Source organism: Oryx dammah, unplaced genomic scaffold, assembly GCF_014754425.2.
Source record: "Oryx dammah isolate SB20612 unplaced genomic scaffold, SCBI_Odam_1.1 HiC_scaffold_17, whole genome shotgun sequence".
NCBI lineage: Eukaryota > Metazoa > Chordata > Mammalia > Artiodactyla > Bovidae > Oryx > Oryx dammah.
Window position 1 is genome coordinate 17,789,777 of NW_024070201.1, and position 27,944 is coordinate 17,817,720.

At 36.9% G+C, this 27,944-nt stretch overlaps 1 protein-coding gene across 1 annotated transcript in view; it reads left to right on the forward strand.

Annotated features, from left to right (window-relative positions):
* The window catches only part of DDX10 (DEAD-box helicase 10), a 313,368-nt gene that overhangs the window by 164,337 nt on the left and 121,087 nt on the right, over nt 1–27,944 (forward strand). The window contains exons 14-16 of the mRNA XM_040257930.1: nt 4,069–4,188; nt 10,534–10,695; nt 24,243–24,299. Coding sequence (XP_040113864.1) covers nt 4,069–4,188; nt 10,534–10,695; nt 24,243–24,299 — 339 coding nt within the window. The remainder of the gene's footprint in view (nt 1–4,068; nt 4,189–10,533; nt 10,696–24,242; nt 24,300–27,944) is intronic.

Below are 27,944 nucleotides of genomic sequence, written 5' to 3' on the forward strand. Positions count from 1 at the left end.
AACTAAAAAGCCTCTTGATGAAAGTGAAAGAGGAAAGTGAAAAAGTTGGCTTAAAGCTCAACATTCAGAAAACTAAGATCATGGCATCTGGTCCCATCACTTCATGGGAAATAGATGGGGAAACAGTGTCAGACTTTATTTTGGGGGCTCCAAAATCACTGAAGATGGTGATTGCAGTGATGAAATTAAAAGATGCTTACTCATTGGAAGGAAAGTTATGACCAACTTAGATAGCATATTAAAAAGCAGAGACATTACTTTGCCAACAAAGGTCCATCTAGTCAAGGCTCTGGATTTTCCAGTGGTCATGTATGGATGTGACAGTTGGACTGTGAAGAAAGCCAAGTGCCGAAGAATTGATGCTTTTGAACTGTGGTGTTGGAGAAGACTCTTGAGAGTCCCTTGGACTGCAAGGAGATCCAACCAGTCCATTCTAAAGATCAGTCCTGGGTACTCTTTAGAAGGACTGATGCTAAAGCTGAGGCTCCAGTGCTTTGGCCACCTCATGCGAAGGGTTGACTCATTGGAAAAGACTCTGATGCTGGGAGGGATTGGGGGCAGGAGGAGAAGGGGACGACAGAGGATGAGATGGCTGGATGGCATCAGCGACTCGATGGACGTGAGTTTAAGTGAAGTCCGGGAGTTGGTGATGGACAGGGAAGCCTGGCGTGCTCCAGTTCATGGGGTCGCAAAATGTCCGACATGACTGAGCGACTACACTGAACTGAACTGATGCTAGATTCAAGGGATTAGATCTGATAGAGTGCCTGATGAACTATGGATGGAGGATTGTGAAATTGTACAGGAGGAATGGATGAAGACCATCCCCAAGAAAAATAAATGAAAAAAGGCAAAATGGTTGTTTGAGGAGGCCTTACAAATAGCTGGGAAAAGAAGAGAAGTGAAAGGCAAAGGAGAAAAGGAAAGATACACCCATTTATATGCAGAGTTCCAATGAATAGCACAGAGAGATAAGAAAGCTTTCCTCAGTGATCAGTGCAAGAAATAGAGGAAACAATAAAATGGAAAAGACTAGAGATTTCTTCAAGAAAATTAGAGACACCAAGGGAACATTTCATACAGAGATAGGCACAATAAAGGACAGAAACAGTATGGACCTAACAGCAGAAGATATTAAGAAGAGGTGGCAAGAATACACAGAAGAACTGTACAAAAAAGATCTTCACAACCCAGATAATCACGATAGGGTGATCACTCACCTAGAGCCAGACATCCTGGAATGTGAAGTCAAGTGGGCGCCAGGAAAGCATCACTATGAACAAAGTAGGTGGAGGTGATGGAATTCCTCGTGAGCTGTTTCAAATCCTAAAAGATGATGCTGTGAAAGTGCTGCACTCAATATGCCAGTAAATTTGGAAAACTGAGTAGTGGTCACAGGACTGGAAAAGGTCAATTTTCATTCCAATGCCAAAGAATGTTCAAACTACTGCCCAGTTGCACTGTCTCACACACTAGCAAACTAATGGTCAGAATTCATTTGATTCTTGGGACATAAGCTGAGATAGCTGAAGAAGACATACATACAACTTTTTAATTGAATATCCTTTATAAAATATATAAACGTGTTACCTGCTAAAATTAATATTCAAAAGAATGACATTGAACTAAAACTCTATAAGCTGTATATGAAATACTCCATCAGTGGACACATAGAAGGTATTTGTTCATCACAAATATGTCACTAATGCAGTGATGTTTGCTACTCAGTTCAAACATGTGTTCCTCAAAAGAAAGGTTTCTTTGACTTCCTCTCCTTACTCTAGACTAGGTAGGGCAGGAACCCTATTAAAGAATTCATCCTCTATGTTTTGTCTGAGCACTCGATACATCTGTGATTAAATAATTTAAATTTTTTCCCCCATTGATTAAGTTAGGTTCCTTGAGGGTTGAGAATGCATCTGTCTCTTTCACTGCTGGGGCATTGTGTACTATGATATCCTCCATGTTGATAACAATGCATATTTGAATGAGTGAGGATTAATTCTAGAGTATCATACCTATACCACAGCCTGTTAGGAAAACGCATGTTTGTCTTCTCACCCATGCTGGCATTTCTGTTCGTTCTTTCCGTGACTTCCCTAAAACAAACGAACAGTTTAACCTTTTAGTGTGTGGGGGTAGGAGGGGGAGAACACAGATCCCTTTTAGAAACCATGATTAACATAAAAATTGCAAAGATGTAACACCCCCAAGTTTTGTTATTCAATTTTAGAGATATCATGGATTTCCCTAAATCTCTTGATATAGACCCACATCACTCTGAGGTTTCACTCTGAAGGATTGATTTTTCTATTTTTTTATTCTGACAGTTTTTGTTATCTTTGCTTTTTGACCATTTATCTTGTTCTTTGACTGGCCTTTTGTGTTTGATTACAAAAAATTTCAAACATATGGAAAGGTTGAAAAAGTGTACTTTGATACCAAAATATCCATCACTCATATTCTGCAATTATCTTTTTACCGTATTTCCTTTCTCGTGTAGTTTTCTGTCAATCCATTCATCATCATTTTTTCATTTAATGCATTTTTGAGTAAGTTGCCAATATCATTGTACTTTTTTCCATATACTTCAGCTTGCCTGGCATTAACTAAAGTTCAGTTTACAGGATTCTTTTTTGTGGTAGAAATTTATATGCAATGAAACACACCAATTTTAAGTGTAACATTTGATGAATTTCGACAGGTGTATACACAGACTCCTATTAAGTGGTAGAACAGTCTCATCACGTCCAGAAAGTTTGCTCCTGTTTCTCCTTATTATTTTTTTGTCCTTTTATTTAAGCAGTTAAAGCTTACTCCTGTTTAATTATTTTTACATTACAATGATCCCCTCAGCTTTGCACTTTTTGATAGGCATCCTCTCTTATCATAAGTTGAAGGTTGATGACAAAGTATCTGTCAACCCAGGATTGTTAAGAATCAGCCTAGTGATAAAACTAAGAAGACCTAGTAGGAGTTAGGCACATAATCTCCAGCCTGGTAGTTGTGTTGTTCATGTTCTTTGATAAGTGTTTTCAGGGTAAAGAGGGAGTGGGAGTAATGCCTGGGTGGAATAAAGTCTTATTAGTGCTCTGTATTCACATGGTACTAAAGGGAGCAATTTATTTTGGTTGACAAAATTCCTGTTCACAAAGTCTTACTTCTTACTCAAGAAGTACGAGTAAGAAGTAAGACTTTTTACCTTTGAACACATTTCACCTTTGTGCAGTAAGACCATTTCACCTTTGAATACAACTTACTTATCATAGGATGTTTCCCAGTATTCATACAGTGAATTACTGTAATGGGAGGAAGTAAAAAACAATGTATTAGAGTCATTTTGCTTTCCAGGGAAACATTTTTCTAGTCTACAAGTTTTACATTTTTTTCTTGGAAGTTATAGCTATTTTTTAAGTGTGTTGTTTTTAGCTGAAAGCTTGCTTTCTCTTTTATGTCTATTTATAACATTATCATATAGTTTCTAATGCTTCAACATTATCAGTATAGCACAGTTTCTGCTGCTGCTGCTGCTGCTGCTAAGTCGCTTCAGTCATGTCTGACTCTGTGCGACCCCACAGATGGCAGCCCATGAGGCTCCCCCGTCCCTGGGATCCTCCAGGCAAGAACACTGGAGTGGGTTGCCATTTCCTTCTCCAATGCAAAGTGAAAAGTGAAAGTGAAGTCGCTCAGTCGTGTCCAACTCTTAGCGACCCCAGGGAATGCGGCCCACCAGGCTCCTCCGTCCATGGAATTTTCCAGGCAAGAGTGCTGGAGTGGGGTGCCATTGCCTTCTCCGATAGCACAGTTTAGTAACAGAAGTTTAGTAAAACAGTTTATTAACAGTAGAAAGTTAAGATTATTTATGTCTAACACTCATATTGAAATTTAAACTTTAGCACTGATAATTTTATTTCTGGAGAGCAACTTTGGTGCTTCTCATTAGCCAATGAGCAATAAACACATTCAAGTTTGGGAAGTGTATTGCCAGTGTTAAATTGTTAATATAAGACACTCATTTAACTGATCATCTATGCTTTTTCTTTTTTTTTTTGGTATATTCTGACACAGAAGAAAGAACCTTCTAAATCCAGTGTGAAGAAAAAAGTGACCAAGATTGCAGAAGCAAAAAAAGTAATGAAAAGAAATTTTAAAGTAAATAAGAAAATAACATTTACTGATGAAGGAGAGGTAAGATTCTATAAATGCTTCATTTCTGTGGTACTTTCCAAGTATTAGAAAGTTTGATTCTGCTGCTGACATGCCATTTTTAATAAGAAAAATGAATGTTTCTCAAGACCTCTCAGGCAACTCCTTTCATTGTTTCTATAGGTATTTGGTCAGCTCTACATATGTAGGCAAGAATGCCTTTGTGACAGTAAGCTGGGCTACTTCTTAATGATTAACAACAGAGTTTGTTTTCTTTTTCTTTAATCAGAGTATAGTTGCTTTAAAATGCTGTGTGTGTTAGTTTCTGTTGTATCGCAGAGTGAATCAGCCATATGTGTGTGTGTGTGTGTATATATACCCTCTTCCTGGGATTTCCTTCCCACTTAGGTCATCACAGAGCATTGAGCAGAGTTCCCTGTGCTGTACAATCAGTTCTCATTAGTTATCTGTTTTATACATAGTAGTGTATATATGGTGCTTCTTAGGTGGCTCAGTGGTAAAGTATCCACCTGCCATTGCAGGAGATCCAGATTTAATCTCTGGGTTGGGAAGATTCCCTGCAGGAGGAAATGACAACCCACTCCAATATTCTTGGCTGCAAAGTCCCATGGACAGTGGAGCCTGGCAGGCCACAGACCATGGGTTCGCAGAGTCAAAAGTTGAACACGACTAAGCGACTGAGTGCCACCATGCACCAGTACATATATACCAATCCCAGTCTCCCAGTCCATCCCAGTCCCTCACTCCATTGGTATCCATATGTTTGTTCTCTGTCTTTCTGTTTCACAAATAAGTTCATCTGTACCATTTTTCTATATGGTTCATATATACCATATATATTCCACGTATATGTGTTAATAATAGTTGAACCATGGTTCAGAAGGAAGGGGACAGACATATGTATACTTACGGGAAATTCATATCGATGTCTGGCAGAAACTGTCAAAATATTGTAAAGTAATTATCCTATTAAAAATAAAATTAATTTATTTTAAAAAAGAAACAATACTTATTTTTCTCTTTCTCTCTTACTGGGTCCATCCACATCTCTGCAAATAGCACAACTTTGTTCCTTTTTATGGCTAAGTAATATTTCATTGTATGTGTATACCATGTTTTCTTTATGATGGATGTTTAGGTTGCTTCCATGTCCTGACTATTGGAAATAGTGCTGCAGTAACAATGGGGTGCATGTTTCTTTCTGAATGATGATTTTTCTCTGCATTCATGCCCAGGAATGGGATTGCTGAGTCATATGGTAGTTCTAGTTTTAATTTTTTTAGGAGCCTCCGCACTGTTCTCTCTAGTGGCTGTTACTGTTTGCATTCTACCAACAGTGTAGGAGGATTCTTTCTTCTCCACACCAAGCCAGCATTTATTGTTCGTAGATTTCTTTGGTGCATTTTTTAAAAAATTATTTATTTTTTAGTTGAAGGATAATTGTTTTACAGAATTTTATTGTTTTCTGTCAGCCATCAATAAGAATCAGCCATAGGTACACCCATGTCCTTCCCTCCTGAACCTCCCTGCCATCTCCCTCCCTGTCACACGCTTCTAGATTTTGTTACAGAGCCCCTGTTTGAGGTCCCTGAGTCATACAACAAACTCCCACTGGCTATCTGTTTTACATATGGTATTGTGGATTTCCGTGTTATTCTCTCCATACATCTTACCCTCTCTTTCCTCCCCTCCTACCGTGTCCATAAGTCTGTTCTCTATGTCTGTTTCTCCATTGGTGCCCTGCAAATAAATTCATCTGTACCATCTTTCTAGATTCCATACATATGCATCAGTATATACTTTTTTTCTCTTTCTGACTTCACTCCATATAATAGGCTCTAGGTTTGTCTATCTCATTAGAACTGACTCAAATGTGTTCCTTTTTATGGCTGAGTAGTATTCCATTGTATATATGTAGCACAGCTTTATCCATTCATCTATTGATGGACGTCTAGGTTGCTTCAGTGTTCTAGCAATTGTAAATAGTGCTGCAGTGAACATTGGGCTACGTGTGTCCTTTTCAGTTTTGGTTTCCTCAGGATATATGCCTAGTAGTGGAATTGCTGGATCGTATGGTGGTTTTATTCCTAGTTTTTTAAGGAATTGTCATACCATTTTCCATAGTGGCTGTACACCAGCTATGCAAGAGGGTTCCCTTTTCTCCATAGCCTCTCTAGCATTTACTGTTTGTAAACTCTTTAATGATGGCCATTCTAACTGGTGTGAGGTGGTTATCTCATTGTAGTTCTGATTTGCATTTCTCTAATAATGAGCACTGTTGAGCATCTTTTCAAGTGTTTGTTAGCCATCTGTATGTCTTCTTTGGAGACATGTCTGTTTAGGTCCTTTTCCCACTTTTTGAGTGGGTTGTTTGTTTTTCTGGTATTAATTTGCATGAGCTGCTGTATATTTTGGAAATTAATCCTTTGTCAGTTGTTTCCTTTACTATTATTTTCTCCCATTCTGATGGTTGTCTTTTTGCTTTGCTTATAGTTTCCTTTACTATGCAAAAGCTTTTAAGTTTAATTAGGTCCCACTTGTTTATTTTTGTTTTTATTTCCATTACTCTAGGAGGTGGGTCATAGGGGATCTTGCTTTAATTTATGTCATCAAGTGTGCTACCTGTTTTCCTCTAAGAGTTTTATAGTTTCTAGTCTTACATTTAGGTCTTTAATCCATTTCAAGTTTATCTTTATGTATGACATTAGGAAGTGTTCTAATTTCATTCTTTTACACATAGCTTATTTCCCAGCACCACTTATTGAAGCGGCTATCTTTGCCCAATTGTATATTCTTACCTCTTTTGTCAAAAAAAAAAAAAAAAAAAAAGGTACCCATAGGTGCGTTCATTCATTTGACTCTGGGCTCTCCATCTTGTTCCATTGATCTATATTTCTGTTTTTGTGCCAGTACCATACTGTCTTGATGGCTGTAGCTTTGTAGTATAGTCTGAAGTCAGGAAGACTGATTCCTCCAGCTCCATTCTTCTTTCTCAAGACTGCTTTTGCTATTTGGGGTCTTTTGTGTTCCATATGAATTGTGAAATTTTTAGTTCTAGTTCTCTGAAAAATGCCGTTGGTAATTTGATAGGGATCACATTGAATCTGTAGATTGCATTTGGTAGTATAGTCGTTTTCACAATATTGATTCTTCCTACCCAGGAACATGGAATATCTCGCCATCTGTTTATGTCATCTTTGATTTCTTTCATTAATCTCTTATAATTTTCCATATACAGTTATTTTGTCTCCTTAGATAGGTTTATTCCTAGATATTTTATTCTTTTTGTTGCAATGGTGAATGGGGTTGATTTCTTAATTTCTCTTTCTGATTTTTCATTGTTAGCATATGGGAATGTAAATGATTTCTGTGTACTGATCTTATATCCTGTGACTTTGCTGAATTCACTGATTAGCTGTTGTAATTTTCTGATAGTTTCTTCTGGGTTTTCTATGTATAGTATCATGTAATCTGCAAAAAGTGAGAATTTTACTTCTTTTCAGATTTGGATTCATACCTTTCTCTTCTCTAATTCTGTACCTAGGACTTTTAAAACTATGTTGAATAGTAGTAAAGAGAGTGCACACCCTTGTCTTGTTCCTGATCTTGGAGGGAATGCTTTGTTTTTCACCACTGAGAGTAATGTTTGTAGATTTTTTGATGATGGCCATTCTGACTGGTGTGAAGTGCTACTCAGTTTTGATTTGCATTTCTCTAATAATTAGTGATGTTGAGCATCTTCTCATGTGTTTGTTGTCCACCTGTATGTCTTCTTTGAAGATGTTTCTATTTAGGTCTTCTGCCCATTTTTTGATTGGGTTGTTTCAGGGTTTGTTCTGAATTTCCCAGATCCTGTTTTTATAGATAAGACTTTCTTGTCATAGGGTCCATCTCTCAACATACTCTGTGGGAACATGCAGAAGGATAAAACTACTCACCACAGCTTCTTTTGCTCGACTATAGAAAGCCTCTGCTCTGTGATTCCTCAATTTCAGATGCTATATTGGCATGTTTTTACTTACTGGCCTGCTGTGGGAAAGAGTCTCTGCTTTAAAATAACCTTAAATGTACAGGTGTCTGGTTTACCTTTCTTAATTCCCTGGTCTTAGTGTAAATACATCCCCATAGAGTAGGGAAGGGGTTACCTCACAGATTGGTAATGAAAATCACTTACTCTGCAGTGGAATGAGAGAAGGTATTTCTATTCCACTGAGATGAAAAAAGTTACACAAGGGAAGGTATTTGTTGGCTCTGCTTACTACTCTGTCCTCTGCACTTAGAACAGTGCCTAACAAATAGTAAGCTCTCAGAAGAAGTGTTATACCCTGGTAAAATAACAGAGCTTTTTATTCTAACTATAATGTATCACATGTCACATCAAATATATTATCATTATTAATATAATTGCTGCCTGCACAATCCATATGCAGTGGCATGTGTTTACTTTTAATTCTGAATTTAGCAAAGATTTGGATGTTACTTTGGGGATGAGGTTTTGGTTTAGAAGGCCAAATTTGCACTGGTAATGTGGAGTGAAATGGTGTATAAATCATATGAATACTAACAAAGTTGATTGCAATTAAAATTTTGAAGTAGTTGTTGAAGTTGAGAGGAAGCCTGTAAAATTGAAATATATGAATCTCTGTGATCCAGAAAAGAGGTCAGCACTTGAGAAACTCTAAATCAGAAAATAGTTGTAGTATTGTATCATATGCTCACGTAAGAGAGGATTAATGCTTTTAGGGTATTGAGGTTCCTTACTGTGCTACTAATTTAGCTGCAGAGATTATATCCATTAACTTCAGGTTGAGTGTAAATCCTTAACTGTAAAATATTTCATTGTAAATGTATTGCCAACAGGAACACTGTATGACTATAAGCCATAGTGAAACTTCTGATCTAAAACCCTGAAAGAAATGCTACTATTTGTTCCACCCACTGGCTTCCCTGATGGCTCAGTGGTAAAGAATCTGCCTGCAATTCAGGAGACACAGGAGATTTGGGTTCGATCCCTGGGTTAGGATGATCCCCTGGAGGAGGAAATGGCAACCCACTCCAGTATTCTTGCCTTGGAAATCTCATGGACACAGGATCCTGGCGGGCTACAGTCCATGGTGTTGCAAAGAGCTGGACATGACCGAGTAAACAAGAAAGGAAGGGTTCCACTTACAGAGGGATAAATTTTTTCCACTCTGATAAAGAAGTCAGAGCAGTGGATGGTGTTCTTAACTGGCACCACTCATCTCTCTCACTGCTTCTTCTGTGACTGCTGCTGTGCTGCTCGTGCATTTGTGACCCTTGCTTCAAGCTGTGACTCTATGGTAGTCTCATCTTGAAGGATGAGATGATAGCAAGAGTGAGAGGAGGCATTAACACCTGTGATGTGTGTGCCTACAGCCTTCATTTTCCTGCTGTTTAATTAGCAGTCTTTCAGAAACTGTAGCAGTTACTTAAATCCTCCTGGCAAGCAGTTACAGGGTAAAATAAGAGAAATGCTTTTGTCTAAATTGTCTAGAATTTTACTCTGTTAGGCCTGGAACATAATTAAGTCAAACAAACCTTGTTTTTCAAGCAATGATACAGATGTATGGAAATTCATTCATTCATTCAGGGTTACACACTGGGCTAGTGAAAAAGCCAAGGCATTAAGCCACGTCTCCTGACTCTCAGATCAGTGCTCTGACTTCTTTATCACCTTGTTCCTAACCATAAAATGTTTGTATAAAATTGTGTAGATCTGAGCAGGCTTATGAAATCCAGACTAACTTTCTCCTTTACGCTTAGTTTAGTTATTTCAGTTTTTATGTGTCATACCAGCTGATATGTGTTTCATCAATTTTGAGCACATAATGTATGCCAGGTAATGTGTTAGGTTCTCAGGATACATGAAAAAGACATATGACTACCCTCAAGGAGGTTAATGCTAGTAAGGAAAACAGGAAAGTAAAACAGCCTAGTATGCTGAGAGGTGTTAGAGGAGTTTCACTGATGTGCCATGGCGGTGGCAAGGTGGCACTCTGCTCAGCCTGGCTGTTGCCCTGTGTAGATCATCTGGAGTTAAGTTGGTGGAGTGTTGCATACTACAAATGCTGAAATGATGTTGAAGCAACTACCTTACTGTCCAAATTATTTAATGAAGATTTTTTTTAATCCTGCTCTTAATTGAGTTATGGCAGCATTACTTTATCCTGACTTTTCTGTGACTTGCTCACTTATATTATAAAGCTTGTTTGAAAGTTTCAGAAATATAGGTGTAAGGTAGAAAGTATGTATGTGCACCATTTCAAAATCATTCTGCAAATGCAAGTGGCATTCTATTGATGTTCCTTGTCTCCTGCCTCATACTCACCTTTTTCCTCTCTGCAGTTGGTTCAGCAGTGGCCACAAGTGCAGAAATCTGTTTCCAAGGATACTGAGGAAGAGGATGATGCTGGTGGTATCAACCTAGATAAAGCAAAGGAAAGGCTTCAAGAAGAGGACAAATTTGACAAAGAAGAATATAGGAAGAAAATTAAGGCAAAGCATCGGGTAAGCTTTCTATTTTGAATGAATACTGAATGAAATTTAATATGTCCTAAATGTATTTAAATGTTCATTAGATATTCTTTAATAACCAAGTTCCTTTACTATTTTCTTTAGCACTTATTTTTCTGTGGCTATTTTGTTATTTTATTTAGTCCTTTTTCCTTCTGCTGGTGGAGTCTTTGTATACTAACTGGTTTCTGAGAATGTCACCTAAATCTGCCTTTGGTTGAGGTGACCCAAATTACAGTGCTTTTTTTCTTTTTAAATAAAGTTCTAATTTGGATATAATTGTAGTTGTACACTTGTTAAAAGTTGTATCAGGAGCTCCATTTCCATAACTTTGTCATTTCAAGAGTATATATAAATGGAACTATGTAGTGTATAGCCTTTTAGGATTGAGGTTTGTCACCCATCATGAATCTGTAGCTTCACCTAGTTCTGTGTTTGACCCCTTCCTTTCTGTTATGAGTAGTGTAACATGGTATGGATGAAGCACAGTGTGTTTCATGTTTCACCTATTTGAGCAATGTTAGTATTGTTTCCAGTTTGAACTTAAATCTTTCCATCAGCGATTACTTGGCAATAGATATAATTTAAATTTACTAAATTAAGAAAAAAATAAGGAAACTTTGTGAGAAAGAGTGCTTCTATATAGGCATATGCCCTATTGGCCTTAAACTTGGCCTTAAACTATTATCCTTAAAACAGAAAGGGTTACTCCATTCTGGCTTCTCGTGATATTACTGTCCTTTTGCACTACTTAAAAGTAGACCTTCCACTAGATAAATGAGTCAATTAATGAACTAAAACAGATTTACCTTTTTAAAGAAGTTTCTGTAGTATGCCCTTGAGACAATGAATGGTCTCAGGGTAACACAGTATCATATGCAAGAATCACTGCTATAATATTAAGTTCTGTATCAAAAATTTTCAAGTCATTAGATGAGGTCATTATTAACCATATCCATATTAACCATTATTAACCATAATAATTAATCATATGGTCATTATTAACCATATTAACTATATCCTGTGGTCAAAACCATAGGTTTTGACTCCTATTTGACCTTGTTATTATTTAATGATCCAATAAATTGTTTTTAATAGTACAGCAATTCTTATTTCTTTAAGGTTTGATATAGCTTCACAGTAGCAGTTAATGAATAAGAAATTAGTTCTTGAAGTTAGCTTTCAGGGATGAAAATGAATGGCGAGGAAAAACATTCCATAAATATGGAGAACAAATGAACCTAAAATATACAGGTTGCAGTTTGAGAGTATAAGTAAGCATTTCCGTCATTGCTGCTTTTAGCACAGTACTTTAAATAGAAATTAGATGTTAATAATTTGTTGCTAAAATTGTTAGTAATGATCAGTGTCAAGCAGGTTGTCATGTTTCTGCTTAGTCTTCTTAAAGTATCTATCTAGCATAAGAACATTTTACCTTTATTTTTAAATTGTAGTCAGCAGTAAAAAGAAACATGCAGAATTTACATTAAGTAAAGGCTCCCCCACCCCCATTTGCTTCTTCCCTTTTTCTTATTTTCCCTTTCACCCCTCTTCCCAATGTGCAGAAGTTATTACTGAATCTGGGTTGTGGAATATTGTTTCTGAAATATTTAGGAACTCAATTTCAAGTTACTATTGTATATTTATTACACAGTGTTTGTGTGCTAGGCTCTGCCTTAGACTGTGAAGATGAAATATAGAATATACTTGGTGTTGGGACTTCCCTGGTGGTTGAGTGGCTAAGACTCCGCATTCTGTATGCAGGGGGCCTGGACTTGATCCTTGGTCAGGGAACTTGATCCCACATGTTGCAGCTAAAGAACCTGCATGCTACAGTGAAGATCAAAGGTCCCAAGTGCTGCCAGCTAAGATCCAGAGCAGCCAAATAAATAAATATTAATAAAAATAAACAAATAAAATATGTGGGTTCTATTCTCAGGAAGTTTATAATTAAATCATAGCTAACTTTGAACATTCAGTCACTGCATAGAAATTTTCTGTGCCCCAATTTTTTTTACATTAAAATTTTTGAAATGAATAATATCTTCATGTTTTCCAAAGTCAAGATGATAAATTTAATGTTGAGAAGTCTTGCTTCTGCCCATACCTGTCATTTTTATTCTTGCCTCCACCTCAGAGGTAAATTTTTATTAATTATTAATATATTCATGTAGTTTATGCAAAGACTAGTAAATAGAAATTCATATTCTATTCTTATTTTCTCCCTTTGTTACATTCATACTCCAGTATTCTACAGTCCTGTTCTATACTTTTTCATTTGTACTTATTTTTGAGACTTTACATAATTTATTTTCTTTGCACCATTGTTAAAACATACCATATGACTTTAAAACTATCACTGTGACTGTCTCACAACAAGGTTGAAGAGAGCAGTTTGGGGCTGTTACAGTTGGGAGAGAAATCACAAGAAATTTACATGCTACTGCTTTTGAACCAGTTCTCTGTAACTAAAAGAGATATAAGATCTTTTTAAAACAAGTTTGTTGTTTGTTTAAAGCAGTTTGTTGTTTTATATAAAATAGGTATATTCTGCACAGAGTGGCCCATGGCATACTTTCTATATTGGAGACTGAAAATATTATGCAACCTAAAAAGAGCACTAAGAAGAAACCGAAGTAATCTTCCCTTTATTCAGCTTAATGGGAATGCGACCTGGCACAAATATGATTCGTTTCTTGGTATTTTCATCAGTAAAATTATTATTTAAACAAATTTAAATATTTGTATATTAAATTAGTGAAATTTCATGTTTTTGAACACTTAGTTTGTTTATTATAATAGCATACATAAGATATAGTGTGCTTAGTCGCTCAGTCATGTCCAACTCTTTGCGACCCTATGGACTGTAGCCCACCATGCTCCTCTGTCCATAGGGATTCTCTAGGCAAGAATACTGGAGTGGGTAGTCACTTCTCCAGGGGATATCCCCGACTCAGGAATCAAACCCAGGTGTCCTGCATTACAGGCAGATTCTTTACCAGCTGAGCTACCAGGGAAGCCCATAAGATACAATACAGGTGCTCAAATCAATTATGTACCAGACTGGATTTCTACCTACAATGCATATGTATTATTTTTTTTTAATGTTAGGTTTTAACATTTGGCATAATGTTTGGTGGAGAGAGTGTTGTGGTATAACAAGTTGGAATAATTGCTTTGGAGTCCTAGCATTACCTAGTCCATTTGGATCAGCAGTCACCATTTTGGATTGCACTTTTGTATTCTGAAAATTGAGGGAAAGATAATAGGAGTTAGTAACAAGTAATTAGAGAGATCCCCTGTCTCTGTGTGTATAGGTAAGATGTGAGAATAAAATGAAAATAAAACTCCATTAAATCTATAACATAATTCTGTATTTGATACATATTATGACACATATAATATTTTGAAAAATGTGTCAGTTTTAGAAGCTTTTATGAGATTAAAAATCTTTCAGCATGTTTAAAATATTTCATGAATCTAATTTTGGTTTAGAAGGATAAGATAGTTAATATAGTAAGTGAATTTAGTCTTAATGATCCTGTTTTAAAGTAATTGTTTTTTCCTACTGTTTAAAATTAACAGCCTCACATGATAGCTTTGAAAGTGTACTCCGTTTTTGTAATGTGGGTCTCAGCTGCTCATTTATGCCCATGTGTTAGTCCTCCATGTTATTACACCTGTCCTTGACTCCTTTTCTCATCTACCAAATTCTGAAAACTGTGTAATTTCTACTATGACTCAAGTAAATATCTTTGTTGTAAAGATTTATAGCAAAAAGTAAATAAAAAGGAAGAAATAAAGATGATATAGTTTATGGCCTCACTGGGAATGGAATTCAGCTGCCCCTTTGCTGGAACTTGGCCACTCACTTTGGAGACTTCTGGAGCCTTGTGTAACTCCTTTGGGTCACCCAGTCAGCATCTTTATTTTTCTTTATGAGTCTTCATTTTAGCCATTAAGCATCATTTTCTTCTGAGACCATTTGGGTCTTTTGCTTTTTCTGGCAGTTTATAAGTAGCTATACTTAATTAGGCATGTTGCTATTTTCTTTGCCTCTTGAAACTGTTTATCAGAAGTAAAATTATAGCAAAATTTATTTTTACATATAAAACCATTAGTAAATGAAGTTGTAAATACAAAAGCACTGCTTTTGCACAGAAACAGTGTGTTTTCTGATAATTCAGTTAGAACTGTGAAAGATGGGCCATGAATCATGTCACTGAAAGGTTTTTTACTTAAATGAAGTGAAAATCTGCTCTGTGGTGTGTCATCATTTTTACCTCTGAAAGATAGCTTATGTTTGGTGTGATAATATCTGTTATAATAGCTGAGAGTGGAGAGAAGTGATTCATTATGAGCTTCTCTTTCATTTCTTTGAAATTTGCTTTGAGTGCTTTATCCATTTTGGATTGTGTATTTAGATAATATGTCAAAATGTAACTCTGGTGCAGAGTTTTCTGGATTCTACTTAACTACTAGCATGAACATTACTATAACCCACCAGGCTTCTCTGTCCATAGAATTCTCTAGGCAAGAATACTGGAGTGTGTAGCCATTCCCTTCTCCAGGATATCTTCCTGACCCAGGGATTGAACCCAGGTATCCTGCATTGCAGGCAGATTCTTTACCATCTGAGCCACCACAGAGGCTCTTTAGGAAGTTAAGAATTAAAGGGACTTCTTAGAAAATCTATTTTGTTTATTATTTTTTACACAGAATTGAGTTGGCATGGAATCGAGGTGTCTTAAACATAAATTTATGTAATCAAGAAGGAGAAAGGTAGTTATCAGGTATTGTAGGAATAGTAATAACAAGAACATTAAAGACAGTAGCAAGTAGCAGTTTGTTAACTGGCCCCGGCACTAAGCATTTTTATATTATATGCTAACAATTAACTTATAAGTAGGTGAGATTCATTTTACGGATGATAAAACTAAAACTTATAAGGGTCAAGTAAATTGTCTGAGGCCCCACAGCATTTCAGTTCAGTTCAGTTCAGTCACTCAGTCGTGTCCAACTCCCTGCGACCCCATGTGAATTGCAGCACGCCAGGCCTCCCTGTCCATCACCAACTCCCAGAGTTCACCCAAACTTATGTGCAACGAGCATTCTTTGGCATTACCTTTCTTTGGAATTGGAATGAAAACTGAAAACTGACCTTTTCCAGTCCTATGACCACTGCTGAGTTTTCCAAATTTTCTGGCATATTGAGTACAGCACTTTCACGGCATCATCTTCAAGGATTTGAAATAGCTCAACTGGAATTCCATCACCTCCACTAGCTTTGTTTGTAGTGATGCTTCCTAAGGCCCACTTGACTTCCCATTCCAGGATGTCTGGCTCTAGGTGAGTGATCACACCATTGTGATTATCTGGGTTGTGAAGATCTTTTTTGTACAGTTCTTCTGTGTATTCTTGCCACCTCTTCTTAATATCTTCTGCTTCTGTTAGGTCCATACCATTTCTGTCCTTTATTGAGCCCATCTTTGCATGAAATGTTCCCTTGGTATCGCTCATTTTCTTGAAGCGATCTCTAGTCTTTCCCATTCTGTTGTTTTCCTCTATTTCTTTGCATTGATCACTGAGGAAGGCTTTCTTCTCTCCCCTTGCTATTCTTCGGAACTCTGCATTCAGATGCTTATATCTTTCCTTTTCTCCTTTGCTTTTTTCTTCTCTTCTTTTCACAGCTATTTGTAAGGCCTCCCCAGACAGCCATTTTGCTTTTTTGCTTTCTTTTCCATGGGGATGGTCTTGATCCCTGTCTCCTTTACAGTGTCACAAACCTCTGTCCGTAGTTCATCAGGCACTCTATTAATTCTAGTCCCTTAAATCTATTTCTCACAGCATATAAAAGCTTGCAAATAATAGCCTTGGGATTCTTACCAAGGTCTTTGTTTCTCTACACACTTTTTAACCATGTAGCTGCTACCTATTTCATACCAGTAGGCATTCTCTTATGACAGAGTAGCTCTGAGGCAATGAATCAGAAGGTAGAGGATGACAAGAGGAGAGGAGGATTTTGAAGAAGGAATGACAAGTGATAGAAATTGTTCATATTTCCAGACCAAGATCATTGGTCTCAAACAAATTTAGAAAAAAATAAGCATTGTGGTTAGTAGTTTAGTTTAGGACCACATACTAACATCGTATCAGAAATGTCATCATGGGGGGACATGTATCCAGTGCTTAATTCTCAAACTGACTTAATGAGTAATAAAGCTTATTTATAGAGGAGAAACAGAGATTCTCTTCTTGTACAACCATATCCTTCAGTTCCCTTCTTAACACCATCATGACCAGATTTATTATAAAAAAGGAACCAGCCTATTACTGTCGTACCTTTGTCTATAATTTAGAAATGTCTACCTGGGAGGTTTCTCTTCTTATTCTCATGAGCTTGTAGCATCTCATGATATTCACTTTATCGTCTGGGTACTTGGGCCCTTTTTCATGTCCAGCATCCAAAATGAGATAAATACTCAAGATTTTATAGGTTTTATCAACTTTGTGGCAAGTCTTTGACCTGCTTATTATCTCTATTTTTATCAAGTTCTTTGTTTTATGGATATTTAAGGCACCACCAGTGTAGTGAGGTGGGGTGGTTATAGATTAATGGTCAGTTTAGCTGGAGGGGTTGAGGAGTGGGGGCAGAGTTTGGTGCTAATGGAAGATCGTTTCATAGACTACAGAGATGAGCAGTGGAGGCTTCAAGCTACAGGAAGCTAGGCTGTGTTTGTTTTTCCCATCCCTGTATACTCAGAGCTCACGACAGAGCCTGGAACATAGTAGCTCAGGAAATATTTGAAGGAATTGATTAGTGAATCAGTGTGTCTGTGTAAATTTATTTTTCTCCCTGTCTTCATAGCCTTATTGTAGTTTTTATAGATTTAAATGTGGAAGACCAATTTTTTATGTTGTTTGGATGAAACTCTATAGAATAGGTAACAGATCAGAGAACCTGGCTGTGTTCTTAGTTCTTGGGAGGGATTTAGAATCCCTGGGGTTTTATTCTTGGAGGAAAGGGGGTACCTTCAGGCCAAAGATTATTATAATGATTCTTTTTATTCAATTTTGTTGAGCCACTTTTCTTCTCTGAAAAAAGAAGTTCCTGTAATACTGAAATGAGGATCCATGTCCCCTCCTTTATTTGACAGCTGGGAACTCCATCCTTAACATAACTGACTCAGTTGCCTGAGATTCATTAAAATAGGCTGTACACTTCCACCACCTCCTGAGAAGCAGGGGTTTCCAAATCTACAGCTTTCCAAGCACATGGAATGAAAGTGGTTTAAATATATAGTCCTGGCTGCTACTGAAATTCATACTTCATGGTACTTTCTTTTCTGGAAGCTGAGGACCTATAGTTTATGAGAAGCCAAAAGACGTGTAGTAATATCTATAAAGGAGTATTTTGTACCTTGAAATGTAATTTTTCATGTTTTTTTTTGTCTCTTGGGAATTTGATTTTTATGATTGAATTTCATGACCTTCTTATCATTTGTAGCATGGCAGAATTAAAGGTAAAATTGTGCCTTCTTTTTGTTAGCATAAAATGCCTTTTGGTACCAATCCTAAAAAATGAAATAGGAAAAGGAAGGATTTAAAGTATTGCAACCACATAAATATGAGTGTTTGGGGTTAGGGGGTTGAGGAACCTCAGTTACTGAATCTAATAAAATTCAATGATATTTCCCTCCTAATCATTGTAATCCAGCCTTTTATTTTTGTCTTGTCATTTATAGCATCTATGATTCATATACTCATCTTTTTTAAAAAAGAACTATTTTCCCTCTCTTAGCAAAAGAAAAATTTGTAGTTTTTTTCCTATATTCATTTCGCAAATTTTGGATTGCCATAATTCTACATTCTGTTCTCTGTTGAAAGACAGATGTTTACTCTTGCCTCTTTTCAGGTAGAGTGCTAATATAGCTTTTGAAGATAACAAAGAGAAGTTTTCTAACTTCCTTTTTGTGTCACCCAGTATTGAAAGTTTGTTCTTTTTATTATACTTTAGTTTCATATCCTGGTCATGTTTTCATTTTTTAAAAAATATAAATTCATTTATTTTAATTAGAGGTTAATTACTTTACAGTATTGCATTGGTTTTGCCATACGTCAACATGAATCCACCACAGGTATACACGTGTTCCCCATTCTGAATCCCCTTCCCTCCTCCCTCCGCGTACCATCCTTCTGGGTCGTCTCAGTGCACCAGCCCCAAGCATCCAGTATCATGCATCGAACCTGGACTGGTGATTCATTTCATATATGATATTATACATGTTTCATATCCCTCATCCACCTGAGACTTGTGGCAGAAATCTTAAAAGGAATAATTATTCTACTCACATGCTTATTTGATCTGTGATAGCCAATTTAAATTTTGAAATTTAAAAAATTCTTCATTGACTGTGATGAATTAATACTGCAGTTCAGTGGAAATTTGTTAGTATGCTTTTTCCTGCTATGATTATAGTGACTAGATGGAAAACCCCAAAAGAGAGATTGTGTTTACTTGTTCAGAGAGAGCTTTTCAGATGTGACCATATCAAGGTTATTCTTTGGAACTTTGAAGTGCCATTTCCTGATGCTCTAGTGTGTTGGGAGAAGGTCAGTTACTGAATAATTACAATAGCAATTTGTGTGACTGTTAAATGTGTTTAATTATCTGTTTCTCTGCACAGGACACAAGCAAAAATTAAATAATGTATTGGGTTGGCCAAAAAGTTCTTTCTCTTCTTAAGTGAGGTTTAAGGACACATTTTTCATTTTTACCAAGAACTTTATTGAACAATATACTCACCATTTTGTTCCACTACCTTCCTCCATTTTTCATACAACTTCGTAATTCTGTCTTCTCAAAACTTTCTATCTTTTTTTAAATTTTATTTTTTATTTTTATTTTACTTTACAATTCTGTATTGGTTTTGCCATACATTGACATGAATCCACCACGGGTGTACATGCGTTCCCAAACATGAACCCCCCTCCCACCCTCCTCCCCACAACATCTCTCTGGGTCATCCCCGTGTACCAGCCCCAAGCGTGCCGTATCCTGCATCGGACATAGACTGGCAATTCGATTCTTACATGATATTATACATGTTTCAGTGCCATTCTCCCAAATCATCTCACCCTCTCCCTCTCCCTCTGAGTCCAAAAGTCCGCTATACACATCTGTGTCTTTTTTGCTGTCCTGCATACAGGGTCATCATTGCCATCTTTCTAAATTCCATATATATGTGTTAGTATACTGTATTGGTGTTTTTCTTTCTGGCTTACTTCACTCTGTATAATCGGCTCCAGTTTCATCCATCTCATCAGAACTGATTCAAATGTATTCTTTTTAATGGCTGAGTAATACTCCATTGTGTATATGTACCACAGCTTTCTTATCCATTCATCTGCTGATGGACATCTAGGTTGTTTCTTCTTTTTGAGCAAAGAACTGTTCTATGTGCCTTACAGGGAATTGAAATTTTTTCCATTAGAATTTTGTACAGACCGAAATAAATGGCAGTCTGAAGGTGCAGTGTGAAGAATATGGTCATTGAATCAGAACTTCCCAAGCAAGCTGTATAAGTTTTTGCCTGGTCATCAAAGAAACATGTGGTCTTGCATTATCCTGATGGAAGATTATGCATTTTGTGTTGACTAATTCCAGACACTTTTCATCAAGTGCTGCTTTCGTTGGTCTAATTGGGAGTAGTACTTGTTGGAATTAACTGTTTGGTTTTCCAGAAGGAGCTCATAATAGAGGACTCCCTTCCAATCCCACCATATACACAGCATCACCTTCTTTGGATGAAGACTGGCCTTTGATGTGGTTGGTGGTGGTTCATTTCGTTTGCCCCATGACCTTTTTCATTCTACATGATTGTACGGTATCCACTTCTCATCAGCTGTCAAAATTTGTTTTAAAAATGGAATTTTTCATTATATTTAAATAGAAAATCACATGTGGAAATACAGTCTAAAAGATTTTTTTCACTTATGTGGAACCCAAACATCAAAGTGATTAACATAACCAAGCTGGTACAAATTATTTTCAGCACTTAGTTTGGATATTTTGAGTATGTCAGGTATCTCCCTTGTAATAATAATTTTGAGTGTTCTCAATGCTTTGATTTGATTGCTGTCAACTTTAAGTGGTCTGCCCAACCGTGGATATTATCCAGCAAGATATCTGTAGCACAAAACTTCATAAACCACTCTTGACACATTTGATCAGTCATAGCACCTTCTCTATACACTGTACAAATCTTTTTTTGCATTCCAGTTACATTTTTACCTTTCTTAAAATGATGAAGAATCATATGCCGAAAATATTGCTGGCTTTCTTCCATCTTCAGTATTAAAATGACTACACAAAAATTCACCAATTTTGGTGATTTTTTTTTTAATGCATGCTGATATGACAGCTATCACAATGCAATCTAAAAAAACTGTTTTGAATGAAGTTAAAGACAACTAAGTGCTACTTTTTGAGCCATCTTATGGAAAAAAAACGTTGGCTATTGACCAACCCAATACTTGAAATGCTGTCAGGAAAAAAATCCTGTTAGAATGAAAGATGCATACAGTTATTGTTGTTTAGTTGCTAAGTTGCGCCCAACTCTTTTGCAGCCCCATGGACTATAGTCTGCCAGGCCCTTCTCTTCATGGGATTTCCTAGGCAAGAATACTGGAGTGGATTGCCATTTCCTCTTTCAGGGGATCTTCTTAACCCAGGGATCAAACCTTTGTCTCCTACGTTGGCAGGCGGGTTCTTTACCACTGAGCCACCAGGGAAGCCTACCCATGCAGTATGTGTGTGTGAGTCACTCAGTCGTGTCTGACACTTTGTGATCCCATGGACCCGCCAGGCTCCTCTGTCCATGGGATTCTCCCGGCAAGAATACTGGAGTGGGTTGCTATTCCCTTCTCCAGGGGATCTTCTCAACCAGGGATTGAACCCAGGTCTCCCACTTTGCGGACAGATTCTTTACCATCTGAGCCTCCAGGGAAACCCATACAGTAGCAGACCACTGTTAATAATAAAAGGAAACGTAACATTTGGCTAAAGCATGTTGTTAAGCTAAAAACTATTCATCTCTTTTTTGTTGTTGTTCAGTTACTGTGTCTGACCCTTTGTGACCCCATAAACTGCAACATCCCAGGCTTCTCTGTCCTTCACTATCTCTGGGTTTGCTCAAATCATGTCCATTGAGTCATTGATGCCATCCAGCCATCTCATCCTCTGTTGCCCCCTTCTCTTGCCCTCAGTCTTTTCTAGCATCAGTGTTTTTTCCAATTGAGTTGGCATTCACATCAGGTGGCCAAAATATTGGAGCTTCAACAACAGTGCTTCCAGTGAATATTCAAGGTTGATTTTCTTTAGGATTGACTGGTTTGTTCTCCTTGCTGTCCAGGGGACTCTCGAGTCTTTTCCAGCACTTAGTTTGAAAACATCAGTTCTTCTGTGCTCAGTCTTCTTTATGGTCCAACTCTTAACATCCATACATGACTACTAGGAAACTTGTAGCTTTGACTATACAGACCTTTGTCAGCAAAGTGACATCTCTGCTGTTTAATATGTTGTCTAGATCTGGCATAACTTTTCTTACAAGGAGCAAGCGTCTTTGAATTTCATGGCTGCAGTCACCATGCACAGTGCTTTTGGAGCCCATGAAAATGAAGTCTGTCACTGCTTCCATTTTTTCCTTTTCTATCTGCCATGAAGTTGTGGGGCTGGATGCCATGATTGTTTTTTTGAATGATGAATTTTAAATCAGCCTTTTCACTCTCATAAAGAAACTCTTTAGTTCCTCCTCACTTTTCTGCCATTAGAGTGGTATCCTGTGCAATGCAGGAGATGTGGGTTCGATCCCTGAGTCGGGAAGATCCTCTGGAGGAGAGCATGGCAACAAGCTCCAATATTCTTGTCCAGAAAATCCCATTGACAGAGGAGCCTGGTGGGCTGCGGTCCATGGGTCATAAAGACTGAGACACGACAGAAGCGACTGAGCACTGCTGCTCCTCTCACTTACCAGGCTCTTTAACGATGAACAAATCTGTTTTGATTTCATCTTTTCTTCTGACCTTGATCCTGGAACTTGCAAATAATCTTTAGAGTATTTCTGTGTATAACTGCACATTGTTTAAGTTTTCCCTGCCCTTTTAGTTGTATGTTTTATTTGGAAGTCAAAGTAATAACCATTTTCTCCAAAACTAGTGTAAAAAAGAATAATATATTAATCTCAGAAAAGAATAATTTTGCATCAAGATTTATTTAGTGGGTATGACACATGAACAGTTGCCATTTGAATTTGAATTTTTGTTAGTTTCACTTAGATTTTATCTTTCCTGCTATGCGGTCTGAAGCTGTGAAAACTCAATCTGCAAGTTCTGTGGGCTCTTCTCCTCTTTGTATTAATTAGATCTAACCCGCTTTGAAACTTTTTAATAAAAAGGAGTCTGTAAACCTAGATGGGGTGTATAGTGTGGATGGTAGCAATTTCCTGCCCTTCTCAGTGCTGTGAGTAGCAGAGCAACCTCAGGTCTGTCTCTCAAGTGTGTATTAGACTTGGTTCTTGAATCTGCAGAAAGCCATGTGTGAATACTGACAATGATAGATTGTCCGGACTGAAAAATCTTGTTAATTCTCCCTTTAGTGAATGTTTAATGTAAGAGGGAATCATGATTGCAGTTTCATATTTCTTCATGGAAAAATTATTTGCTGTTTGCTCACTTTTTACATTGATCTGGTAGTTGATTGTATTTGAAATACATTTATATATTGTTAGCTATGATTTTGGATTGAGACTAGCCTTTATATTGTTTTACCACTATTTTTTGAAGAGGAAAAGAGACATTCTGTTTAAAACAATTTTTTTTTCAACTTTAGCTTTATTTTGTTCTTTTGAATTTTATTATTATACATAATTCTTATTTTGAAAATGTTAGTACTGCATTTTCTGCCTGTTTTATGATCATTGGAAAACTAATGGGGAAATTATAAAGCAATGAGAAAAGGTGCTTAAAAGAATAATCTTCTGTTGTTTTTCTTTTGAGAAAAATACTGCCACTTTTCTAAGAACCCCAAGGATGAGGGGTTTACATCTTTTATAAATTCTAATCTTAGACGAAAAGGGAAGTAGTCATTACTACATGTCTTCCTTTTTATTTTAATAGCCAACATTGTGAACCTGTCATGTCAGAGATTGTGCTAGGCATTTATGTTATTTTAGGTAATTCTTACACCAACTTTATGAAATGTGTGCTTCTTTTATCTCCTTGTTTTGGTGAGAAAATGAGAGTAAGTTATCTAAAACTGTACAGCTAATAAGTGAACTGTGATTTGATTACATATTTGTTTGGCACATCTTTAATGATTATGAAAACTGACACCAGTCTTTCAGTAGACACTTAATAAATATCTATTGAAAGGTAAAGGTGCCTTATCCGGTTGGCTTAAGAAGAATTGTTATGAATGTGTAGTGAGATTTACACTTACTAGATAAGTTTACAGATTGCTAATTTTCCCTCTCTTCCTGTAGGAAAAAAGACTGAAAGAAAGGGAAGCCAGAAGAGAAGCCAATAAGAGACAAGCAAAGGTAAGGGTTTATATTTTAATGAGAAAAATGTTTGTAGCATTGAGTGGAATTTAAATACTCTTCTTTTCCATATGCATTTTATATTTATTTATACATCATGACATTTGAATTGGATTTAAGTCTGTATGTGTATGTCATTTGCTTTCTCATATTCGTTTGTTTTTCTGTGGTATAGAGTGAAGAAATGACATAGTTTGTTTATAGGGCTTCATCTTCCTACTTTCACCATCTTATTCTGTTTTGTGCATACTAAGTATAGGAAATGGTTGACTGTGGGTCTGACCTGATAGGATTTTATTGTATTTCATCTTCAGACTATGGAGGCAGCCTATGCAAACCCAACTTGATAATAGACAGCCTCGAAAGCATTGGTTGCTTCGGCTCCTAGAACCTAAGGGAAAGCACTCTGTGTCTCCCACCTTCACTAAATTCTGTAAACAAAAATTTTAGCAGCTGTATATGTACAGTTTCTTTCAAATATATGTACAATTATAAACATCATCATCTATGTGCAGCTGTAATTTTTGTCTGGTATGTTTGACACCATGGAAAATTCAGCCTCTGCATTCTGAGGATATGCAATAGAAATGATTTCCACAAACCAGGGCACAGAAATGCATGTCATTTCTCATGCTGTATCTCACTGTGCTTTGCCTGACTGGCCGTGATTTCTTCTCAGCAGTTAGCGAAGATCTGACTCCCTTGAGTAAACCCATCATGTTCTTTGTCATTTTTTTCCATGCACTTAGAGAACAAGTTAGAGATGATAACTCATGCTATAGTTCTAAAGTGGGAAGCAATTACTCTTCAGTATAAGATGAAAAGACTGCTTACATTCAGTATTAAATATCACTCTGTCGTCAAAGGTGCCCGAAAATGAGAACTACAGTGTGCGTGCATCCTGACTTGCTAAATCAGGTGGTGGAGTCTGCATTTGCATTTAAAATGCAGATGTGAACAGTCATGGCATAGAAATGAGATCTCAGGAACTATAGTGGGAAAAATTTAAACGTAAGAAGAAAATCTTAAATCTAATGAAAGCATTTGGATTTTATGAATATTGCATGTTCAGCATAAAGATAAACCATTTTATGTTACTAAAAAGCCCCTATTTCTTTCTGTGAATGAAATTATAAAATGAAAGATATAATCTGGAGCCAAAAGAAAGGCCTGTCACTTATTTGCTTTGTGTGTATTAGTGCATATTTATATATATTACTAAATATGGTTTATTTTCAGTACTTGTTGATACTGTATACTTCATCTTTCATAGTGGTTTAAACTGTAAGAAAGAAATTGCTCTCACCCTTGAGCCTGCCTTTTGTGCTTCTTCTCTTTCCCTACAAGTTGCTGTATATATTTTGTTTTGATACATTGCCAGCTGGGAAATGAAAAGCGGTAAAGGCCTTCAGAGTTAGATTTTGCCACTGGGATCAACCTCTAAAGTGAACTCCTCAAGCCAAGCCCACCCCTCTGCTCCGCACCCCTTCCCATGTCTATCATGTGTGTTTGTTTCCTGATGTGTGAGAAAGGAGGAGGACTTCCTTGTCCAAAGTTTGTTTTATTTACATAAAAGCGCTAACGGCTATATTGAGAACAAAGAATAGAACAACTGACTTTGTTGCACAGCCAGGAGCTTTCAATAGACTGTGTTTTAGTGTTGTTCTGAGTAGTCGAGCTGCCTGCATTTCATAGCCTTGTGTGAGCGCTCAGAGACAGCAGCCCCTTTAGAAGAGTGATGTTGGCAGAGAGATGTGAGGACAGGTTGTAGCCAGGACTCACATTGCTCAAGACACCAGGGGCGGCAGCAGTGACAGATTCAGGCCGACTCACGGAGGCCGAGGAGTTGGCTCAGGTTACCCTGTATGTACCCAGCTTCTTTGCAAATGACAGTTACAGAAGCGGAGGCGCTGGAGCTTTCCAAGTGCCCCTTTGGAAACAGACCCAGAATATGTTGGAGGGACTCTGTAAGAGGTGATGGCCCAAGGTTCTGGGATAGATATCTAAGAATAAATGTATGAGCTGGATTATGGGTTTCCCAGTCGTGTGTGTGTGAGTGTGTGTGTGCGCATGCGTGCAAACATGCTTTAAGTGATGGATATGCTGAAGTTTCAGAGTAAATTTTATCTTCTTTCTAATATGGTTAAACATTGTGTGACTTGAGGCTGTTGCCTTCTGAGGCCTTCTGGTCAGCTTAAGTGCAGAGCATCCTTCAGTCACTGAGTCTATATCTAAAGGATTCCTTAGTGGTAAAAGAAAGTGGTGACTTACTATACCACCAGAGGTGTGGTCTTACCCATTTATAGCTATTTTAAGAAGTCAGTGCATAGAAACAGAAGTGTGAGAAAGGAAGATTTCCAGAGCTGTTTTCTACCTTGTTTTGTGCTTCATTTAGCGAACCTCATGTTACAGGAGAGGAATATAGAAGACACAGTGTAGTTACTTTAGAAACTGGAAAAATGTATTAGAATGAAAGTTGATAGAATTATCTTTATTACCCAGAAAAGAGAAGGTTTAATGATATTGTGAGTTTATAATTTTATAAATGATGCTTGGTAGTTATCTGCTTCCCAACAAAGTAAGTATTTTGAAGAAAAATTGCTTTAAAGTTAGAATGTAGTAAAATAAAGTTGGAATGGACTTCCCAGAAAGCTGATTCAACTTTTCGCTAAAAGATATGTCTAAGATCTGCTTAAAATACATTATATGCAGTGCCAGGAATTAGAGAGAAATATGAAGTTGAAACTTCTAAGAAAGTTTTCGGGATACCCAGTGTCTAGTGATTTGAGATAGAGGTCTTTGGGTATTTAAACTTTCTTTAGCAGAGAAATATTTGAACTATTAAAGAATATTTGACTTTTACTTTAGCTAACGGAATATTGTATGTTCTTATAAGTTAGAAATTTTAAACTGGCACAAGAAAAAGTAGTTGGAGCAATAATGAATAGACCACTTTGCTTTTTGGATTCAGGGTGGTTACATAATCCTAGAAATACAGCTTTACCTCATTATCCAGCTAGATTTCCTCATGTTACTTTGATGGTCTCAAGTGTTTGTACCAGCCTCCGGGTGGCTTGATGAAACTGAATATTGAGTATGAAGGAGCAAAAAGTAGGAAACAGCTTAGTTTCCTGAAAGTTAAGCGTTGCTTGGACTATATTACTGATGGTGCTTATAGTTCTTATTTTTAGGTATGGGGGAAATTATATGAAAACAATGTTTAAAATGATGTTGTACATTTTGAGATTGAATTGTATAGCCACCATAAATTTTAACTTTATTTTCTCCTTGTTTTATTTAATTGCTTTTTTTTTTTTTTAGTAATTCTAAGGCACTTTATTAATGTACTTATACAATAGTAAAATAGTTTCTTGGATACCTAAAGTGGTTTTGGTTAATTCTTTCACAATAGGAATAGAAGTTGTATAATTTTAGAACTTGAATATCTTTGAGAGATATTCTGGAGGTGTTTCCTAAAACTGGTTTATAATATCTTTTTCTCCAGCCAGCAATAGTTTCATGAAGCAAACCTAAATTTATTTATTTTGGTATTATATTCTTTCAAAATCTTTTTGAACTTTTCCTGTCCATGAAATGTAAGAATGTGAAACATCCACTCATCTATTCCAGCAATTTTAAATAGTA